Source organism: Haliotis rufescens, unplaced genomic scaffold, assembly GCF_023055435.1.
Source record: "Haliotis rufescens isolate VD_foot unplaced genomic scaffold, xgHalRufe1.0.p SCAF_16, whole genome shotgun sequence".
Lineage (NCBI taxonomy): Eukaryota > Metazoa > Mollusca > Gastropoda > Lepetellida > Haliotidae > Haliotis > Haliotis rufescens.
Window position 1 is genome coordinate 3,053,816 of NW_025963846.1, and position 22,516 is coordinate 3,076,331.

The window sequence follows — 22,516 nt, forward strand, 5'->3', positions numbered from 1 at the left end:
TCTGACCTGGCTCCGCCAGACTTCCATCATGTTCCCAAACATGACGTCTGCTTTATTCGGAACCCATTTCGACTCGGAAAAAGACGTCATAGCATCTGTGGAGAATGTTTTGGACAGCCAAGAAAACTGGGATAAAATCCCTCCAAAATCTTTGGCAAGAAATGTATTAATGTGGCAGGGGATTATGTTGAAAAATATATAATCTTAATGTCTTTAGGTCAAGTCTTCTTATGTGAGGTCAGAAGTTATCAATCACCCCTCGTATATGTTTGGGGATGTGTAGGCATAGATGCGAACTTTTTCCTTAATATGTGCCAATCGTCCCCTCATTGATGTTGTGTACTCCCACCCACACTACCGGAACACTCACTGATATTACAATAGTTTGAAGTCCAGCCAGGGTCACAAACAGAACACAATCCAGTGGCTTTGTTGCAAGGGGCATTGTCCTTGCATCGGCCACAGGATTGACTGCACGCGTCACCAAAGTATCCATTGGGGCACTCTGAAAACAGATGCAATTTTGCTTCAAAACAAAGTTTCAGTTTAGAGGATTATTGATCCACGTAAACCATTAAAGCAACCTTCAATAAGTCACAAATGCTAACAAACATTACGAAGGGCAACAGTAAAGCATATGTGTAATATTTGTGTTAATATAGACATGACGTACCTGTGTCACACTTAACACCATTCCACCCTGTTGCGCATCCATCTGGGCAAGATCCGTCCACGTTATCGCACGCAACTCCATCTTTGCACATTCCACATTCAAGGCTGCAACCATATCCATATTTCCCCGGGTCACATTCTGCAAGAGTAGTTATATGACGAATGATGGAAAATCCCAAGTCAGTCGTACATAGCACGTGGTACACAGTCGTAAATAACACATTATCAAATTACATTACTCTCTTACATATGATGACAAGAAAGAGATCTATTTGCCTTCCGAAGGAGGTACTGTGATCCATGATATGTTGCCCATTTTCAGCAATGGTCTTAACCATTTTAATAGTGTATTGTGTGAAAATGAGATCATGACTGTGCAATTACGAGTAATTATAAACTTTTGGACATATACCGGTTCGTCTACAACAGATAAATGAGGTGGTGGAAAGTGGAAACAAACTTGCTGGGAATGCCAGCATGTCCGTGTGCAACGTTTTGATGCTTTACCAGAAACAGAGCTTCGGCGATTTCAAAAAAAATATTTGTTTTTAATTAACAACAACAACAACAACAACAACTCATAAGATTACTTTGTTTGCATTGTTCCCATTGGAAGCCGGGCTTGCAACCTTCTGGACAGCGACCATTTTCTTTGTCGCACAGGTCATCATCCTTACAGTGGCCACACTGCAGGTTGCAGTTGCTGCCGTACGTCCTACCTGTACACACTGGGGAAGACGTGAACAGCTTTGTAAATGTTTAGCTACATATCGAACTTGCATAGGACTTGAAGACCTATTGAATTGAACGCACTCAGACGAATAATATACAGCCTTAAACCTTGAATTAAGGCTCATGTCGTAACATTGTTGAAAATGTATAACGCTTGACATTTCACATTACCTTTACCATCAAGTTGTATGGAGTCAGTATAGTCAATACTTATACATGTTACATTATTCATATGAGGTATTCGGCTGGCTGCACAGTTTAAAGGGGGTATTCATTAAGAAATGTGGCAGTTTTAAAGTTATCTGATGTGTGAAAGAAAGAGTATCTGGTATGCGATCACGTCAGGATTTGTCACCGATGTACAACCAAGCCCAGTGCACAATAAATAGATAAGTAGACTCCATTTGACATAACATGACGGGGAGCATGAACGATATGTTGCCCCAAAGACACGCGGTGGGTCATATCCGAGAACTGATGCAAGGACAATCAACGTAAATATATAATGGAACATGTTTTACCGCAGCGAAACGCACCTTTGTCACATATGAGTGAGTGAGTGAGTGAATGAGTATTATTTTACTTCGCTTTCAGAAATACTTCAGCAATATAATGGCTTGAACACCAGTTTTACACATGGGACATCGATTGCTTTAACCACTAGGCTACCCCACCAACCTCTGATTGAATAAGGACTCCGCTAGTTAAGTACGATGAGCCATAGACACATGGTACAGCTATACAATTCTACGGCAAACTACTACACCTGCTGTAACCTAACTACTGAATTTTAACTTGTAATCAGAGTAGGTGCTAATAGTTAGAATTAACTTATGAAACACAGCTGAACACCCGACTGAGTTTTCTATGTGCTTGCTTCTTGGATTGTATCGTTGAATCCTATAATAACCTGCTTTCAAAGACCAAATAGATGCTGTACCCTTGAAAATGTTCATGCGTTTTACCTTGACTGCAGTTTGCGCCTTGCCAACCGGGTCGACAACCTGCTGGACACGCTCCAGTTGCAAAGTCACACGAGTCCAGGTTAAGGCACTGACCGCATCTCTTGAAACAGCTAAAGCCATAGGTGCCTTTTGGACAAGCTGAAACAGACAGCGTATGTGACCTTGAAGAATGCTTCATTTCGAAAAAATGAGCGGTATTAGTTGTAATACTCCAGCCGCATCGCGACAGAGGCACCGAGAATGGTTACACAATGGTACAAACGTGGGCAATGGAACCCTGGTCTTCATCGTGGCGAGCTGAAACCTTCTTCACCAAGCTACCCCAACGCCCTTCTTGGGATAATGCTTATTTCACTCTTAATTTGTATGAACACATTTTCATTTGACTGGTATTTTGCATAACAAAAACTTAGTTTTTCAGGCACAATGTTTAGCTACATGGGAATCACCTAAAGTGTAGAATTTGTGGATGATAAACTTTTTCATATCACAAAACAGTGTAATATATGAAAACAGTACATATTTGCTCTCAAATCAAAGAGTCAGTTTTCTCTCAAATGTCAACTAGGGTAATAAGTCCTACTCTGCACGCAAAGAGTTCCGTTGTATCCGTTTTGGCATCCGGACGGACAAGAACCATCGACCCGGTCGCACGTGGAACCGCGACACCGTCCACATGAGAACGAACAGCCAGAGCCGTATGTGCCCTCGGCGCAATCTGCATGGGGAAAATATTAAAACTATTATTATATTTTTGTTGTATAATATCTTTTTAAATGTTATTTTTGTGACTAACGTTAACATTAGTGTCCCCAGATGTGGTAACAGGTAATCGTCGTAAAAATGTTATGCAGATTATATATAATTGTAACTGTATACATAAATAATGAATATTAAGTCAAACATAGAAACTAAAAGAATAATGAGAAAATTCTGTCAAAAATAGCATAAAATTGATAGAAATGTATTGGATGTGATTTGTTTGTGGTAATTTGTATCGGTTAAAACCCCATGATTAGTATTGCCCCAACGCGAATTTGAAAGTCAACAATGAATATGCGTATGTGAATGTTTTAGTAGAACATATTTGAATCCTTTGTGTGATATTGCAGTAACAAAATTCTTGTTTTAAAACTATAAGAACTGTAAGAACAATTGTTCAGTAAAGGTTTTGTTTTTGTTAACATTGTTTGTTGTTTAGCGCCGCACTCAACAATATTCTAACTATACGACGACGGTCTGTAAAAATCGAATCTGGACCAGACAATCCAGTGTTTGACCTCATTATCATCGATCTAAGCAATTGGGATACAATAACATGCATCAACTAAGTCAGCGAGCTTGACCAACCGATCTCGTTAGTCGCCTCTTACGACAAACATGGTCGCCTCTTAAGAGAAGCATTGGTTGCTGAAGACCTAGGTGTATTCTAACCCAGATCTTCACGGGTCTAAGCAAAGGTAGCTCTAGGAATGTATGTGGTGATCACGTCAACCTAAAACTGCAATATTGGACCTGGGATTAATGCCTTCTCATCGTTTGATCATAGGATTAGATTTATATATTGAAGCTAAACTGTTACCTTCCACACATAGGTCACCAGTTTTCCCAGGGTCACATCCGTTGGGACAACGACCAGTTCCTTTATCACACGGTGCGCCGTCACGACAAGATCCACAGGAGGAGTCGCAGTTTGCCCCGTACTTCCCATCATCACAGGCTAGAAGGAGGGGATTATATATTTATTGAATGACATGCAACCACTGTTCAATCAAAATAATAAATGTGTCATCTAAATGCTCTTACTCCTAAAAAAATAAAGCTTGTTTTCTAAAAACCTTGAAATTTGAAAATCGATATTTTGAAAATGTTCATCGAACCATGAAACGCTTTATTTCACAAGGTTACTATCGAAATGTTAAATGTACGTTTACAATACTGCGGTTCCTTGACGTGACTGATCACGGTTACACGTTATGATGTCTTGTTGCTATTGGTTTAATGACTTATATACATGTACATGCGCCAGTAAATATACATTGATTCCACAATGGTGGTAGACGGACGGACAGAAAGAGAATGTACAGTAGTCCTGCACCATGACCGTGGAATATATTTATTTTATTAAAAATAATAATCTAGAAATGCATACAAAAGCAAGTCTAGCCAGCTCAAGCTAGCTCTATCTGAAATCAGCATAGGGAGTCAAGAAGGATATTGTGTAATATAAGATGTCAGAGACTAAATGTTAGTCTAAATGTACAGTTACTATACCTGATAGACATGACGGCAGTTTGTAGCCCGGTTCACATTCGTTGGGACAAAAGCCCGTGATTTTGTCGCAAGGTGTTGAACTTTTACATTGGCCGCACCTGTTGCTGCAGCTGATCCCGAAGGTGAAGGATGGACATTCTGTTGCGCAATGTACAAACGTAATGACCATGTCCACGTCTTAAGACACATGTGGAAATGGCCTTTACTAGACCATCCACGACTAGAAAAACGTTGGCGTCAAGAGTCAAACTTGGTAAAATGTTGTCTATTTGCTTATCTTGATAAATGCATACTCGCCGGAGAAACATTTTTACCATTACACAAAGTGCATAATCACATGAAAACAGGATACATCACATACAGACAATGGATTACTAATTGCCTTACATGAAAACACAAAGGCATACACACACAAAGTGAATAACACACACATACACACACAGAGGCACACACACAAAGTGAAACACACACACACACACACACACACACACACACACACACACACACACACACACACACACACACACACACACACACACACACACACACACAGAGTGAATAACACACACATACACACACGCACACACACAAAGTGAATGACACACACATACACACACACAAAGTGAATAACACACACACCTGAGTGGTGTGGAAATATGTGGATCCTACATTGCCTAACTCATTGAGTTGATATTTCACTTGCATAAGCACATAAAATGAATCACTCACTTGCACACATAAGGTGGTGCCACCCCGGCATTTACATATGACATGGATAATCTATTGCCTTACACACAGTGTGGGGCACTCACACATTGAGTGACTTTCTCGTCGCAATACATACAACGCGGATCATTGAGACACGCAAATTGGATAACTTACTTGAATACCAAATAAAGGGAATATGTCTTCGCTACACACAAAACGTGGACCCATGTGGTGATTACGGGTTAGAACTAGTCCCCAGCAACCTATGCTGGTTGTAAGAGGCGACTAAAATGGATCGGGTGGACAGGCTGAGTGACTTTGTTGATGACATGTCATCGTACCACGACGGCGTAGACTGTTGCTCTCAATATCGATCATTGGATTGTCTGGTACAGACTCGATTATATAAAGGCTTCTGCCACACGTTAAACAACAAACACACAAACACAACATGGATCACTGATACATCCACGGCCACATAGAGTGGAAGACACACTTGCATACACACCTAAAGTGAATCTGTGCGCCGAAGAGATTGTGTGTGTCTTCAAGCAGGGGTGGGGGCACGGGTGGCCCAGTCGTCTAAGGCGCCGCGATTCGCCCTTGGACACGCCAGAAACCTATGATTGTGGGTTCGAATCCCGGTTCACCCCGATTATGTTTCTAGGTTTGTCAGCACCATACCCGTGATCGTGGGTTTCACCTAAGTGGTAAACGTCTAAGACCTGCATCACTTCGGGCTTTCCTCCCACATTAAGCTGACACGCCGTGATATAACTGTAATACTGTTAAAATCGGCGTTAAACCACACACACATTCACACACACACACACGCACGCACGCACGCACGCACGCACGCACGCACGCACGCACGCACGCACACACACACACACACATGTCAACGTGCGCTGGCTCACACTGTAATGTAAGTAGACATCGGCACTCATACGCTTCATTCGCCAACCCTTCCCCAGCTAGTCAAACATTTTAGGTGGTACCTGTTTGACAAATGGCCCCTGCATACCCGGGACTGCATCCGTCTGGACAGAAGCCGCTGGCAGTGTTACACACAGTGTTCACTTTACAGTGTCCACAGTTCTGGACACAATCCTGTCCAAACGTCCCCAGTCCACATTCTAGTAAGAGAATAAAAACAATATTCACTGATGAAAGACCTCGACGTTAGGAATCGATATGTAGGATCACCTGGGAAATGCAGATATACGGAAATACCAGAGCAACACAATTCAAGCTCGTTAATACCATGTTTGTGAACGTACATATACACGTATATGTGAATTTTCGTCAGGAAATCAAAAGGTTATCTCCTTGTTACCGACTCCAGGTTGAGCTAAACATGGGTCCTCCTTTGGTCAAAAGTTTGTTCCCCCTCTAATGAGTGTGACACGCGTTGCACACGAGTGACGAACGGGGTGCACACCCGTGTTCAACGCGTTGCACACGGGTATCACACGCGTGGCGGGCGGGTTCCACGCGAGTGACCAACGGGGTGCAAACGGGTTGCGTAACGCGTTGCCCATGCGTGTAAGGGGAATGAACTTCTAGGCAGTAGTGTACATATACACGTATATGTGAATTTTACGCAATAAATGACTTTTTTTTAAAACGATCATTGCTTGATTGTGGACTTTACGAATCATACATCGCGATTAACTTCACATTACAGGTATAAGAGAGGACAAAAGGCCCCGTGTCTATTTCTATGTTAAATATTAAGGTATATCGTATTAGACATGCATGTGTTATCAGTGTTGCGACTTTTGTTGCGACTCCAATTGAGAAATGTTGTGCAACAACTGGCGACAGACTACCTTGCATCGGTAATAACATAACGAATTGGACCCCCTTTCATCACCTTTCTAACATTGATATTAATGTTCCTCTTAAAGACGCCCGAGTGCCAGATTTGCCCTTATTGTGGTTCAAGTACTATCAGCACCATATCTGTGTACGTGGGTTTCACAAAGTGGTAAATATCTAAAATCTGTATCACTTCAGGCTTTCCTCTTCCAAAAGCTTTCCAAAGCGGCGTCATGATCAATTACTTTCTGCATGCACGTCTCTCTAGATCTCCTAACATTAGGTTCGGTCGGGTAGCCTAGTGGGTAAAGCGCTGGCTCGTCACGACGAAGACCCGGGTTCGATTCCCAACATGCGTACAATGTGTGAAGCCCATTTTTCGGTGTCCCCCGCCGTGATATTGCTCGAATATTTCTAATAGCGGCGTAAAAACCATACTCACTCACTCCTAAAATTGCTTCACAGGTTATAATGATATCGGTATCCATGGCTTGCCATCACATATCAAACGTCAGGGACAATGTCACATACCTCTTCATGTAAAATAGTACCAGTATGCACCATCTTTATTACATATTTAACATTGGTCATCACGGTATATGTTCCTGTCACCCCAAAGACAAAACCAATATCGTTTATAAAGTCGTGCTTTTAACTTGTGCATATACGCTTCATCATATGTGGAGCATACATAAACGGCCATTTGAAATTCCATGGGATGGGGTGGGGTGCATGTTTGTTTTGTACCAGAAAATGACTTGGCCTCGAATATTTCGGGAAATAAATGTTTGTTTGTTTGTTGTTTAACGCCGCACTCAGAAATATTCCAGCTATATGACGGCGGTCTGTAAATATTCGAGTCTGGACAAGACAATCCAGTGGTTAATATCATGAGCATCGATCCGTGCTCTTGGGATCGATGACATGCATCAACCAGTCAGCGAGCCTGACCACCCGATCCCCTTAGTCCCGGTATGATCTTACGACAAGCATAGTCGCCTTTAAGGGCAAGCATGGGTTGCTGAAGACCTATTCTACCCCGGATCTTGCCATGAAATGTTGTTTTGTGAAAATTAAAGTCTCATCTTTTTAAAGAAAAAATTGTGTGTCTTTAAGGAGTGACCGGAAAAATATTCGTTTGCAACAAAACATCACCCACAACAAGCAACACCTAACCCCTTTTTTTCTCCACCAGAAGAGAATATGAAATGGGCGGTCCCTAAGTCCCAAAGATAGTACAATCGCAGATCTAGAACGCTTACCTGTATTGCACGTCACGCCCGTCCAACCAGCTTCACAACCCTGGAAACACATCCCAGACACCGTGTCACATATGTCCCCGTTGCGACACCGTCCACAAGCAAACTGGCAACTGGTACCATACGTCCCGGCATTGCAAGCTAAACACACAAAACCTAAATTATCAAGTATTACGTTTAAGATCGTAGTATGCCCAACATAATAGCACATAATTCAGGTTTGGGTTGAGTGAGTTGGTTTGACGCCGCCTTAAAACAGTATTTCAGTTATATGACGGTGTGTCAGCTTGATGTTGGGTGAGACCCCGACGTAATGCATATATCAGGCGTTTATAGGTGAGGTGAAATGGGGTTTAACGTCGCGTCCAAGATTATTGCACTTATATATTTGTGTGTGTGTATGGCTGCTTGTACTAGTCCGGACTGATGCCGATTTATAGAGCTAGTTCACTGATGAGATACCATGCCGCAGTTTAACATGAATACCCCACTCAGACACAGTATACTGACTCCGAGCCGACCAGTCCTTGTTTTAGCCCCTTAATGCCGAGCGCCAGACAAGGTAACAAAAAGTACAATTTTTAACGTCTTTTGGTATGACGCGGCCGGCGATCGAACCCCGAACCTTCAGCTCTCCGGGCGGACACTCTACCACTAGACCACGGAGGCGGACTCAGGCGTTTATAACTGTCAAACCAAGAAATATAATGAATTGGAGCCGATGGCCATAGGTCTTTGCCATGTCTAAGACAGGTAACTCTCCACAGCGAATTCCGGAGCATAAGACGACAAGGGCCCCTTTCCCGTTTTTAAGTTAAAAGTTGATTTACAGATTATTTTCCCCAATACTGCATAATGTAAGTGATCGAAACACAAAACAAAACAAATCAAATTTAAGTTATTTCTGAACAAAATGTCTGTAGGTTAAGATTTCTGTATTCTTAATCCATCTATTTTTTTCATGACGTAATTCAAAAGATTTTTTTGTCGAGATATTTAAAAATGAAATCCATAATTCATAAACCAAGACATATAAAGCCCCGAATTATTGAGTGTGGTAATACATAATTACATAATTAAAATGTATGGTGTCTACAATAGGTGCCTGGATTAAATAAGATAGCCATAGACAAGTGTGCCTAGTGCCCGATAACCTCAGTTTATGTAGTCTCTCTTGTTGTGGTTGTCCAAAGTAGAGATCACAGGTAACATATGTGGTAGGCTCGAACATTACATGCGTCGTTTCATGACATAAACTCATCATCAGCCTTTCTTCTGTGTTTCATGTGTAAAGAATATAGACCAGGCAATGCAGTCAGTACATCAGAAAATAAATAGTTTTACTGTATATTTACGTGTTGAACACATCGTTCCGGAAAAGCCCGGTGCACACCCATTTGGACATGCTCCTGTCTGCTTGTCACAAGGCTGCTTGTTCCGACACGACCCACACACTGAAGCGCATTGAGATCCAAATCTCCCATCACTACATTCTGAAAGGAGAGTGTCTTTCAAATTATGGATTGCGTCATGTTTGTGATGAATGAAGAATTGTTGGAAGAATTTTGAGATGAAAGAGATGTCTCATAAAAAGTAGTGATTTATCTCGGGTTAACTTTTTCTTCTTTGTTTGTTGTTTAACGCCGCGCTCAGCAATATTCCAGCTATATGACGGCGGTCTGTAAATAATCGAGTCTGTAACAGTCAATCCAGTGATTGACATCATGGGCATCGATCCACGCAACGGGATCGATGACATGTATCAACCAAGTCAGCGAGCCTGACCACCAGATCCCGTTTGTCTTCTGTTACGACAAGCATAGTCGCCTTTTACGGCAAGCATGGGTTGATGAAGACCTATTCTTCACGGGCCACGTTTTTCTTGTACATGACAGACTCGATTATTTACAGACCGCCGTCATATAGCTGGAATATTGCTGAGTGCGGCGTAATACAACAAACAAACCAAAATCGTGTACATGAATTTTTTGCCCCAGGCTTATACAATGTATACAGATAACAAGCCATGATCAGACATGGGCTTAACTTTTTAAATCAGATCCTTTCAGCCAATATCACCATAAAGAAACCTGCGATTCCCATGAAAACGCACTCCGTATTTTAAACCAATTTTTAATATTAATTATGGCATTTATTAGGAATATGTCAAATTTAAGCCAGTTATGGATGTCATAAGTGAATACAGAAATACACGTACATAGCTGTGTTCAAGTTTGTATTTTGTAATGAAATATCCTAACATTGTATCTCCAACATACCGAACTACGAGCACGAATGCTACTATCAGATGCCACGTCGTGACATGTGGAAGGATACAATGTCCATGCACAGCGACAAGGTATACATACGTGTATTGCACTTCGGCGTGAAGAATCCCCCAGCGCAGCCATTTGGACACTCTCCTGTCGTCTTATCGCACACAACCCCGTTCAAACAGTTGCCACATACAGCGGAGCAGTTGATGCCGTAACGGCCGTCGGCACATACTAAATCATAACCATAATCATAAACACATGAAAATCAATTATTTGTTCATTATAGATTCATGGTATGTCACAATGTAGTTAAGATAAAAATACTTCTTTCGTATTAAAATACTTTAATGCTGTATCATTTCTACAGCGTGCGTTAAGCTTTTGATATATATACCCTTTATGGAATCGTCCTGTCGGCAACAGTTGAAAGGGTTCCCGTGTAATGGCTTTGGTTCAAAGGTTATATTACCGTGTAGTATTTCGTCATAGCAGAGGTGATAACGTTCAACAATCCTAATCCTAATTTAAGCATATCATTGAACTTGAAGGTCTCCGTATTGTTGTACTTGTCATTATTTTGCATTGAACCAATCCTTTACCTTCACAGTCACCATAAGATAACTGTCATTATACCATGTTCAACTAATCCTTTACCTTCACAGTCACCATAAGATAACTGTCATTATACCATGTTCAACTAATCCTTTACCTTCGAAGTCAACCAATTCTAGCCCTTTACCTTCACAGCCACAATATGATAACTGTCATTATCCTATGTTCGACTAATCCTTTACCTTCATAGTCACTATAAGATAACTGTCATTATCCCATGTTCAACTAATCCTTTACCTTCGAAGTCAACCAATTCGAGCCCTTTACCTTCACAGCCACCATATGATAACTGTCATTATCCTATGTTCGACTAATCCTTTACCTTCACAGTCACCATAAGATAACTGTCATTATCCCATGTTCAACTAATCCTTTACCTTCGAAGTCAACCAATTCTAGCCCTTTACCTTCACAGCCACCATATGATAACTGTCATTATCCTATGTTCGACTAATCCTTTACCTTCACAGCCACCATATGATAACTATCATTATACCATGTTCAACTAATCCTTTACCTTCGAAGTCAACCAATTCTAGCCCTTTACCTTCACAGCCACCATATGATAACTGTCATTATCCTATGTTCGACAAATCCTTTACCTTCACAGTCAACCAATTCTAGCCCTTTACCTTCACAGTCACCATATGATAACTGTCATTATCTCGCGTTCAACCAATCCTTTACCTTCACAGTCACCATATGATAACTGTCATTATCTCGCCTTCAACCAATCCTTTACCTTCACAGTCACCATATGATAACTGTCATTATCTCGCGTTCAACCAATCCTTTACCTTTACAGTCACCATGTGATAACTGTCATTATCTCGCGTTCAACCAATCCTTTACCTACACAATCACTATATGATTACTGTCATCAGTTGCAGTCGTACTTACTAATGTCAATTCTTTGTGTTTTACGTAATAACTATATCGCCAAGATATGCTAAATTGAGTTTTACCATTAACATATGTACATGTACAATTAATTCTAGTGTTTTAGCTTTACAACGGCCACACGGCAACCACAAGTCTTTGAAAGGCATTTAGAAGTGATAAACATAAGAAAGATAATTATGGATGTCAACTTCTTTATTATGAGGAACACAGCGTTTCGGAGTATTTGCTTACTCCGTTATCATAACCGTGAAGATCCGGGTTAGAACTAGTCTTCAGCAACCCGTAAAAGGCGACTATGCTTGTCGTAAGAGGCGACTAACAGGATCGGGTGGTCAGGCTCGCTGACTTGTTTGATACATGGCATTGTATCCCAATTGCGTGGATCGATGCTCATGATGTCAATCACTGGATTGTCTGGTCCAGACTCGATTATTTACAGACCGCCGTCATATAGCTGGAATATTTCTGTGTGCGGCGTTAAACAAGCAAACAAACAAACAAACAAACAAACAAACAAACAAACAATTGCAAACAAACTCCTTCATCGGGTACTTTTACTCCGAAACGTTGTGTTCCTCATAATAAACATGTTGACTTCCATAATTTCTCTTCCTTATGACAACCACAGTTATTTCGTTCTTAGTCAACCCAAGTTGCCCCTTACCTTTACAATCCACGTCACCATAGCCATCTGGACATCCAGAAGGACAAGCACCATTGATCGGGTTACATACAGGGTCACTCGCCTTGCATGTGCATCGCTTCTCGCACTGGATACCATACCAACCATCTCCGCACACTGTTAGTGAACACATGGTTTAAGTGTGTGAATCTGGGTGATACGCTACTGAAGACACAATTAAAACGTTATCCCTTGCGGAACATAATCATAGCAGGTCTAAACCAACCTCTAAAAAACAAACCTCACGCCATCGGGACACAATACTACTCAACCAATCTTAACGCAGCTGAAAGGTGCCAAAGCTGTTGTACCATACTCAGCATAAAGCGATCCAAATTATTTGTCTCATACGACAAGCATGGCTACGCTAGACCAATTCTGATTTGGAATCCTGGATGCTGACTTCATGTCACCAAAAACGCTCTGAATTAGTCTTATATTCTTACAACCAAACTTTATTTCAACTTTGGCGAGATACATATTGAAAAGGAAAAGTATTTTGTTTCCACTTACCGTTGATCTCTATCTCACAAACTGATATATATCTATCACGAGGCAGGTACAGGGTGATGTTCCTCCCTACCAGTGTTGAAGAACACGGTATGTCAACTGGCAACGTGGCTGTGGTGGAGGTGTAACACACATCGTCATCGACAAGGATTTGAAGACCTTCCAGTGAGTCTCCCGGTGAAGAAAAAAGAAAGAAAAAAAAGGACATTCCAATTCTACTTTTAGCAACATCCCAACCATATAACATCGCAGTACTTATGTTTCTCACATAGTAACCATTTTGGTAATCGAACCTAAATCTTCTACATGGCAAGTCAGTATACATGGACCGTGTTAGTTTGGCATCCACGTTTAAATGTATCTCAGCGGGTTAGCACTATAAAACCGGCATACGTCCGGGCTAGACAAACACGGACACTCAAACACACACGTACATATAAACACACACGTGCATGCACGTCGCAATATAATAATATTGAACCCTCATTCTCACCCCCTCGAATCATATGCAAAGAAACATTCTGAAAAATGACAAATTAAGAGAAAAATACAATCACGGAGAACTGTAAAGTCCTTCGCTCGAATAATAGCTACCTGTGGTAGGAAAATATGCTCTAATGCCAGCTATCCGGGGTGTTGAAGGTAGTAATACTGTGAAATATGTTCCGGAAGTGTATCGTAATGTCCGAGAACAAGTTCTTCTTTCACTCGGTGTCGCCCTTCCATCTACGGCAAGGTAACCGCCGGCGGAACTGACTAAGTTTCCCAAAGCATCATACTCAACGTACACTCCTTTCTGTTGGGTGGTTTGGGAGTAAGCTACATTTTCTGGAAACAGAATTTTATTTTATGTTAAACTCATAACATTGCCTGATATCAGACTGTATTGAAATGAAGGTATGGCGTTATTCATCTACAAAAACATATTTTCCTGTAACCTCATATTATAATACTCAGTGGAATTATAATGTTCCATTACAGAAATATCACAGTGTCATTTTGGATATATACTGAACAGCATTGAAAACGCACCACCATGAAAATGGATGTATTTTTTATCCGGGCTTATGTCATATGAAAATATATAAGTGAATGAGTAATATACGACGTTCTGGACGGAGCATGAAGAAGAACAGCTCGTCAAAACACATTCCTATTTTTTTTGTGAGCGAAATCGCCAAAACGCAACAAATTGCGTGCATATCATGGAAAACGTTTTTTGTTTCACGAGAAGCATGCAGAATAGGGCTATAAAAGACAGACTTTTAAAAACCACATCACTTGTTGCTGCAGACGTAAAGGGTACTGACACAAGAAATGCCAAGATTAACAGCAGAGGAACGTGAACGTGCCTTGGGCATGCTTCAAGTTGGTACGTCAAGTAGAGTCGTTACACAACGGTTTCAATGCCATCATTCAACAGTCCTCAGGCTACTGAGCAGATACCAGCAGACAAGAACCACCAGTGATCGACGACGTCCGGGTCAACGACGTGTCACTACACCACGTCAGGATCGCCATATTGTTCATCGGCATCTTCGTGATCGTACACTTCCGGCTACCAGGACTGCAGCAACCGTACAAGGCCGACGGGGTTGATCAGCGCTGACACCGTACGTCGACGTCTCCGCTCAGCAGGGCTACGTGCTCGACGTCCATATGTTGGACCCATACTCACTGATCGACATCGAAATGAACGTCTGCGTTGGGCCAAAAGGCATCGTCATTGGAGATTGCGGCAGTGGCATGGTGTGCTGTTCTCTGATGAGTACCGTTTTCATTTACGGAATGCTGACGGTCGACTGCGAGTGTGGCGTCGACGTGGAGAACGTTACCACAATGACTGCGTTGTACAAACAGATCGATGGGGGGGGGGGGGGGGGGGATGTCAAGGTGTGGGGCGGCATCAGTCATAACCATCGAACAGAGCTCCATGTTTGTCGTGGAAGAGTTAATGCCCTTTACTACAGGAATAACAAATTGGCAAATCACGTCATCCCATTCTTTCATCAGCACCCAGAACACTATTCGCAGACTTATTCGATCAATGAGAAGACGTTGCATGGCCTGTGTTGCTGCCAATGGCGGACATACCAGATATTGACTTTTCATTTTAACCCTATGTGTCTTCCTCACACTGATGACGTAAATGTAATTACTGTGTGGTATTACTGTTTCCTTTGTCGTCTTTCTTAATAATCCGTCTATGTCTGTTCTAATTAAAATCGGTCATTGCTCAAGCTGTTTTTGTAATATTTCAAGATTGACTGCTGGTGCGTTTTCAATGCTGTTCAGTATATATCAACATTTCACAATGAAGGTATTCGAATGGTATTTCCTCGGTCAAATATATCATATCTAATTATATATGAAATTATAACAAGCAAATATTACTGATTAAATACTATAAACACTTGAGTCAAACTGTCACATTTTGGTTATCAATGTTGTCAAATCAAGTCTGTTTAACCAGTAAAGGTACTCATAAATGACTATAAAATACATGAAGTTAATTTGTTTTTGTCAACCCCATTGCTTGTTCAATTTGTTTGCGTCTCATTCACAAATGTACAAATAGTTTAATTTGGAACACATAATATAGATGAAATGTATGTATACATAGATGCATACAGTACTAAAATCTATGTTAGGAGAAAACAGAACTTTTTAAAGTTGAATGGGGCCAGGGTATTTATCATTAAAGGGTAGTTTGTCAATTTACCCCCTCCACATGTGGGGTACATTTCCAAATTTGACCCAAAAAAATCGTCCGATGCAGTTCCCTAGTTTGATTTGTACCATGTGTTCCCGTGTTTTGCTCACCTTTTTCGCGAACACCTGGTACCCTCACCACTTGATAGTGATTCATAAATACATGCTTATGAGATAGTCTGAATTAGTACTGATAGTACAATTGGCGCTGCTTGTGGCAGAAATTTCTTATGAATATGGTAGGGGTTTTGTCGCTTTCATTTACAATAGTGTCTTTTCATAGAAAAAAGGTGATGTAATTTTCGACATAAAGACGTAATTTCCTATGTAGAAAAGGTATCGGTATAAATAGAGTTGGTGAAATAAAAGTCTGCCTCTTTAGCTTACGCGCTTGACAGTAGGGTCCCCACCAAGGAGTCTGACAAGGGGAGCATCCCTGTTCCCGGAAGGTACCGCACTGGGTCGGGTTCAAGCAGTGGCATGTGTCTTGACCTGTAACCAATAAAGAGTAAGAAACAATTTAAATGTTGCGTTAAGCTCACTCAACCATTCACCTATATGTCTGGAGATCTAAATATAAAAATTGCCATAGGGTCATAGGATCAGGGACATCCCCTTTAATAATTCACCTTGACAAAATCGAATAATTACACATCCACATTTGTACTGCATGCATAACACCATATGTATTATTAGAGTTATCATTGTTAGGCCCTCATATATGCTAAACTACAACTTACACTAAGTGATTGTTGTTTGTAATCTGGAGTTGCAGTCCGTGACAGCCAGTGTCTATTTTTCTTTCGATTCACAGAACATGGTGAGATATAAACATTAAATGCTTTCAGATTTGGGGGCATTTTTGGGTATTCGATGCTCAAAAGTTCATATAGAACCAACGGATCAGGGATTGAGATGAAAAAATGCACATAGGAAAGGTTTCATACAATTACGAAGTGAAAAAAACTCCGAAAGATTTCCGGTTTCTTATGTCACTTAAAGACTTTCAACACGATTGTAGCAGGCACGCCACTCATTTCACAATGGTAGATACATACGAAAGGTAATATGTCAAGGAGGCGACAATGGCATGATACCTAAACACGATGGCCTCCATACTCACACCCCTGTGGTGTACAACATATATCTCGATCTGAATTCGAGATATAAATTGGACGTTTTCGAATTTGCCACTTGTCGTGTATTGGATCAATGTACACACTTAACAATTATTTGTGATAATGTATCATCTATCAGTCTAATGAATCACATTTGCTTGTCGAAAAAGATCCGGGGTAGAATAGGTCTTCAGCAACCCATGCTTGCCATAAGAGGCGACTGTGCTTGTCGTAAGAGGCGACTAACGGGATCAGGTGGTCAGGCTCGCTGACTTGGTTGATGCATGTCATCAATCCCAATTGCGTGGATTGATGCTCATGTTGTCAATCACTGGATTGTCTGATCCAGACTCGATTATTTACAGACCGCCGTCATATAGCATAAATATTTCTAAGTGCGGCGTTAAACAACAAACAAACAAACAAAACAAAACATTTCGATAAAATGTCTAACTGTCTTTGTATTATTGGACATGTACACGTAAATAAAAGCGACCAAACACTTTTCCACATTCATAAGAAATCTCTGTCAAAACAGAAGCGACTGTGCGATTCCAGCTTTATCATGAGCATGTGTCTAGGAATCACTATCAAATAGTGATGATACCAGGTGTTCGCGAAAAGGTGAGCGTATCCTGCCGATCAACGATAAATCCAACGATAAGCCAAACTCACCCCCTCAGTGAAAATAACTAAGGCATAATCTCAACAAACACATATCATTTACATGTATATAATAAATACACTAGCAAAACGTGTTCGACAGTCATGTACAGCACTGAATGACCAAGGTTTCCCATATCACAGTCAACGCGTGAATACAATGTCAAACCAAATGCTATTTATCCGCTCTACGTGCGTCAAAAGAGAGCTGTCACACATTTCTTTACCTTGTGATTCGTGCATAACTCTTTCCCATGTTTTCCTATGTATACAACTGACAGTATGACGGTGAACAGCGTTCTGTTGACCCGTTGACATACAAGAAAATAAGGTGGCACGAAGCTAGGGTGTGGATTGGACCAGGTCCTTAGCCCTGGAAGACACTACCTCATAAACATGACGAATCAGTTTCGTTCATGCACATATGTTTATAGAGCAAAGGGCTTCTTTAGATTGTATAAACTATAAAGAAGTCTCTGTAGTAGACGATAAAGTGTTGTGTTGTATGTAAGTATGTAACTGGGCCAAAAGACGAATAAAACAGGTAAAACTAGAGTTGGCAGGTATTGCTGTTCAAACATTTATTGAAGTTATCTGTTATTCTGAAGCATGTACCACATGACGTTGTGTCATGCGTATGTACCTAAATTTGATATCATTGATTTTGTGACGAATATTGCATATACATATTAATATGAAGATAAACAGATGCGATTTCGTAGCGTAAACATCTCTGATGTACATTTTCCTCAGATCATAATCAAATAAATCAATTACACGCACAAAGGGATCGAATGATCTACCAAAAATAATGCTATTCAGTGCAAAATGGTAACTATGTAACAATACTAGTATGTGCTATTATGGGCAACTGGGCCACATATAGACTATTGACTAAGGATATAACATATTTTGATTTATCGTTCTTGATCAATTCAGGTTAAGAAACATATATACATAGCCTGTATATTTGTTGATGTCTTACATCTACTATTGAGGGATATTGCTGAGTGCGGCGTTAAACAACAAACAAACAAACTATGGAGGGCTTGTGTCATGTTTACTGTTATAAATCAACTATCGATCTGGTCTTGTTTTCAGAAGAAATTTATTCATTATCGTTCAATTATTGTATGTTTTATTATCATTGACCTTTATATCATAAGTCATATAGTAGACTCAAATGCTTGCATATGGTATGAATAATATGTAACATCATAAACATTTGATATAAGCATAACCAATACAACAGTTTACTGAAGAAAAGCACCATGTGTAACACGTGTTAGTTGTTTTGGAAGATGCGTGTAGAAATGATCCTTTATGATCATTTACAGAACGAGTCATAACACAACTCAACACAGTAGAAAGATATACACTACTCTATTGTGAAGGCCTATAACACCTACCATTTGTATCGAGTGGCCACAACGCACCGAGAAGACAAACACTCCTGAGGAATATTGACGGTGAACAGCGTTCTGTTGACCCGTTGACATACAAGAAAATAAGGTGGCACGAAGCTAGGGTGTGGATTGGACCAGGTCCTTAGCCCTGGAAGACACTACCTCATAAACATGACGAATCAGTTTCGTTCATGCACATATGTTTATAGAGCAAAGGGCTTCTTTAGATTGTATAAACTATAAAGAAGTCTCTGTAGTAGACGATAAAGTGTTGTGTTGTATGTAAGTATGTAACTGGGCCAAAAGACGAATAAAACAGGTAAAACTAGAGTTGGCAGGTATTGCTGTTCAAACATTTGACCTTTATATCATAAGTCATATAGTAGACTCAAATGCTTGCATATGGTATGAATAATATGTAACATCATAAACATTTGATATAAGCATAACCAATACAACAGTTTACTGAAGAAAAGCACCATGTGTAACACGTGTTAGTTGTTTTGGAAGATGCGTGTAGAAATGATCCTTTATGATCATTTACAGAACGAGTCATAACACAACTCAACACAGTAGAAAGATATACACTACTCTATTGTGAAGGCCTATAACACCTACCATTTGTATCGAGTGGCCACAACGCACCGAGAAGACAAACACTCCTGAGGAATATTGAACTGAATATATCCATCCTAAATGGCAACAAGAATCACATATTGAACTCACAGTAGTGTCAAAACATTACAGACTCAACCAGCGGTAATCAGGCTGATCACCGAAAACAATTTTAGTGGATGACACACTTAACCCTCCTGAACCAGTTTCCATGATATTAATCTACGACACTACCTCCGTCGTATGGTTGAAACGTATGCAGAAATTAATAGTCGGTAGCATACAGCCCTGCCGCAGCCCTATTCATACATAGCCGTGCGCGTTAGGTGTGTACTGACAACAGAAAACGTCAACGGATTCAATGAATAAGCCGGATTTTATTTTCAAACAGGTTTACGACGGTGTTAAAGTCTGGGTTATTTTCCGGTTTACTGAACCTTATCAAAGGTAGTTCGACAGTAATATCAATACGTTTGGTACAGGTATTCAATCAAGTTCCGCTAACCTTGATTCATTTCATGACAGAAATTTGCATGTATGCTTTACCATCAAATACTCTTGTAGAATGTATACAAATGAATGTTAAAAGCATTTAATAGAAGTTATCATGTGAATCGTTATGACTGATATTATTTTCAAATTTAGAGAATGATCAGAGATACCTTTGAGCACTAATAGTTAACGGACTTCACCCAATAGGTACAATATGGCGCCGCACGACTGTGAGTGAGGGACTAGGTTGGTTCAAGCGCCAATTCAATATTTCAGTTTTATTACGGTATGACAGCGTAATGTACGGGGAAAGTGACGTGGGTCGTAGGCGTTTATGGTTTGTTAACTAACCCACGAGCACGGATACGGTGCTGATAAACCAATAACGTTTCACGGTGAACACGGGATTCAAACTCACGATCGGCGCATTTTGGCATGACTAAGCATGCAACATTTGACCACTGAGCCTACCGTGCACCGGGTTTAGCTGAAGCACAACAGTTATGTTTGTATTGTTGAGCACATATTTTAGCAACCGCTAATCAAGATCAATTACTGAAAACTTTCCATATCGTTAATTATGCGAAGAGGTGAATGAGTGAGGGGGTATGGTTTTACGCCACCTTTACCAATGTTTCGGCATTATCACGGCGAGGAACACTAGACATGGGATTTACACATTGTACAAAGGTGGGGAATCGAAACTGGGTCTCGGCATGACGGGCGAACGCTTTTACCACTAGGCTATCCACAACCCTAGGCGAAGTAGAACTGCCGAAGAGAATATATTGTAATTACATCACTCGTTTCAGAAATAAAAAGGTAAGACAATTATTTTAATTGTTGTAAATGTTGTGACAGTGATGTAGCGTAATGGATGAAGGGTTCGTTCGTCGGGGTTCGATTCTCCACATGCCCATATGTAGTGTCCCCGGCGTATGACTGGAATTGATCTAAAAGCAACTTAAAACCATACTCACTTATTTATTCAGATGTGATGGGCACGGGTGGCCCAGTCGTCTAAGGCGCCGCGATTCGCTGTGCAGAGTTGCGTCCCTTGGGCACGCCAGAAACCTATGATTGTGGGTTCGAATCCCCGTTCGTCCCGATTAGGTTTCTAGGTTTGTCAGCACCATACCCATGCTCGTGGGTTTCACCGAAGTTGTAAACGTCTGAGAACTGCATCACTTCGGGCTTTCCTCCCACATCAAGCTGACACGCCGCGATATAACTGGAATACTGTTAAAAGCGGCGTTAAACCTAACTCACTCATTCACATTTGGAATATGAAACCATTAGAAAAACCATGATGTACACACAAACAGTTCGAATGTTCTCTTACATAACACAAGGTTTACGAACACCCAGCATACCAATGAAACGTAAAGTGTTTTCTCGGCAATGTCGCTTTAATGGATGACAAACGTTTGCTTCCCAAGGTATTGCTTGACTGGTTGTCAACAAGTGACACTGACCCCGACAAAACATATCACAGTACAATATTCATGATTTGGCCATGAAAGTGTTTTATTACAGCTTCAAATGCCGCTTTGAAAGGGTGTGAATGTATTGGTATGCGGGCTAGATACAATGGAGACAAAGTACATAGAGCAACTGGTGAATACACGTAAGAAGACCAGCAAACACATGTGAAAACAAGACATGTTCATGATATTCCTAGAATAGCCATGAGGTATTGATGCTTACGCAGTCGTCGAATTGCGCATGAGACCACAGTTAGACCAAACAATAGTTAGCTTAATATCAAATAGCTTGTACGCTAGTTTCAGTAACGTACCCCTTGTGGCAAGGTGTGGCGTGACGTAAATCACGGCTTTCAAACAGGTGAGGTGAGGTGAGGTGAAATGGGGTTTAACGTCGCGTTCAAGATTGTTGCTATGGATTTATATAGAGGTGAGGTGAGGTGAGGTTAGGTAAGGTCAGGTGAGGTGAAATGCACTCAAGATTATTGCAGGTATACAACGCTCGTGCGTGCGTGCGTGCTTGTAGTAGTCCGGAATGATGCCGATTTATAGTGCTAGCTCACTGAGATACAATGCCGCAGTTTAACATGAATACCTTACCAGACACTGTAT

At 40.8% G+C, this 22,516-nt stretch overlaps 1 protein-coding gene across 1 annotated transcript in view; it reads right to left on the reverse strand.

Annotated features, from left to right (window-relative positions):
* Window positions 1–20,217, reverse strand: part of LOC124144901 — a 47,402-nt gene extending 27,185 nt beyond the window's left edge. The window contains exons 1-16 of the mRNA XM_048396789.1: window positions 19,932–20,217; window positions 16,514–16,618; window positions 14,009–14,242; window positions 13,418–13,588; window positions 12,887–13,021; window positions 10,801–10,938; window positions 9,787–9,924; window positions 8,435–8,572; window positions 6,350–6,487; window positions 4,644–4,781; window positions 3,952–4,089; window positions 2,953–3,087; window positions 2,370–2,507; window positions 1,263–1,400; window positions 674–811; window positions 371–505 (exon numbers count right to left, since the gene is read on the reverse strand). Of these exons, the coding sequence (XP_048252746.1) occupies window positions 371–505; window positions 674–811; window positions 1,263–1,400; window positions 2,370–2,507; window positions 2,953–3,087; window positions 3,952–4,089; window positions 4,644–4,781; window positions 6,350–6,487; window positions 8,435–8,572; window positions 9,787–9,924; window positions 10,801–10,938; window positions 12,887–13,021; window positions 13,418–13,588; window positions 14,009–14,242; window positions 16,514–16,618; window positions 19,932–20,004 (2,230 nt within the window). The 5' untranslated portion in view covers window positions 20,005–20,217. The remainder of the gene's footprint in view (window positions 1–370; window positions 506–673; window positions 812–1,262; window positions 1,401–2,369; window positions 2,508–2,952; window positions 3,088–3,951; window positions 4,090–4,643; window positions 4,782–6,349; window positions 6,488–8,434; window positions 8,573–9,786; window positions 9,925–10,800; window positions 10,939–12,886; window positions 13,022–13,417; window positions 13,589–14,008; window positions 14,243–16,513; window positions 16,619–19,931) is intronic.
* Window positions 20,218–22,516: the final 2,299 nt, after the last annotated feature.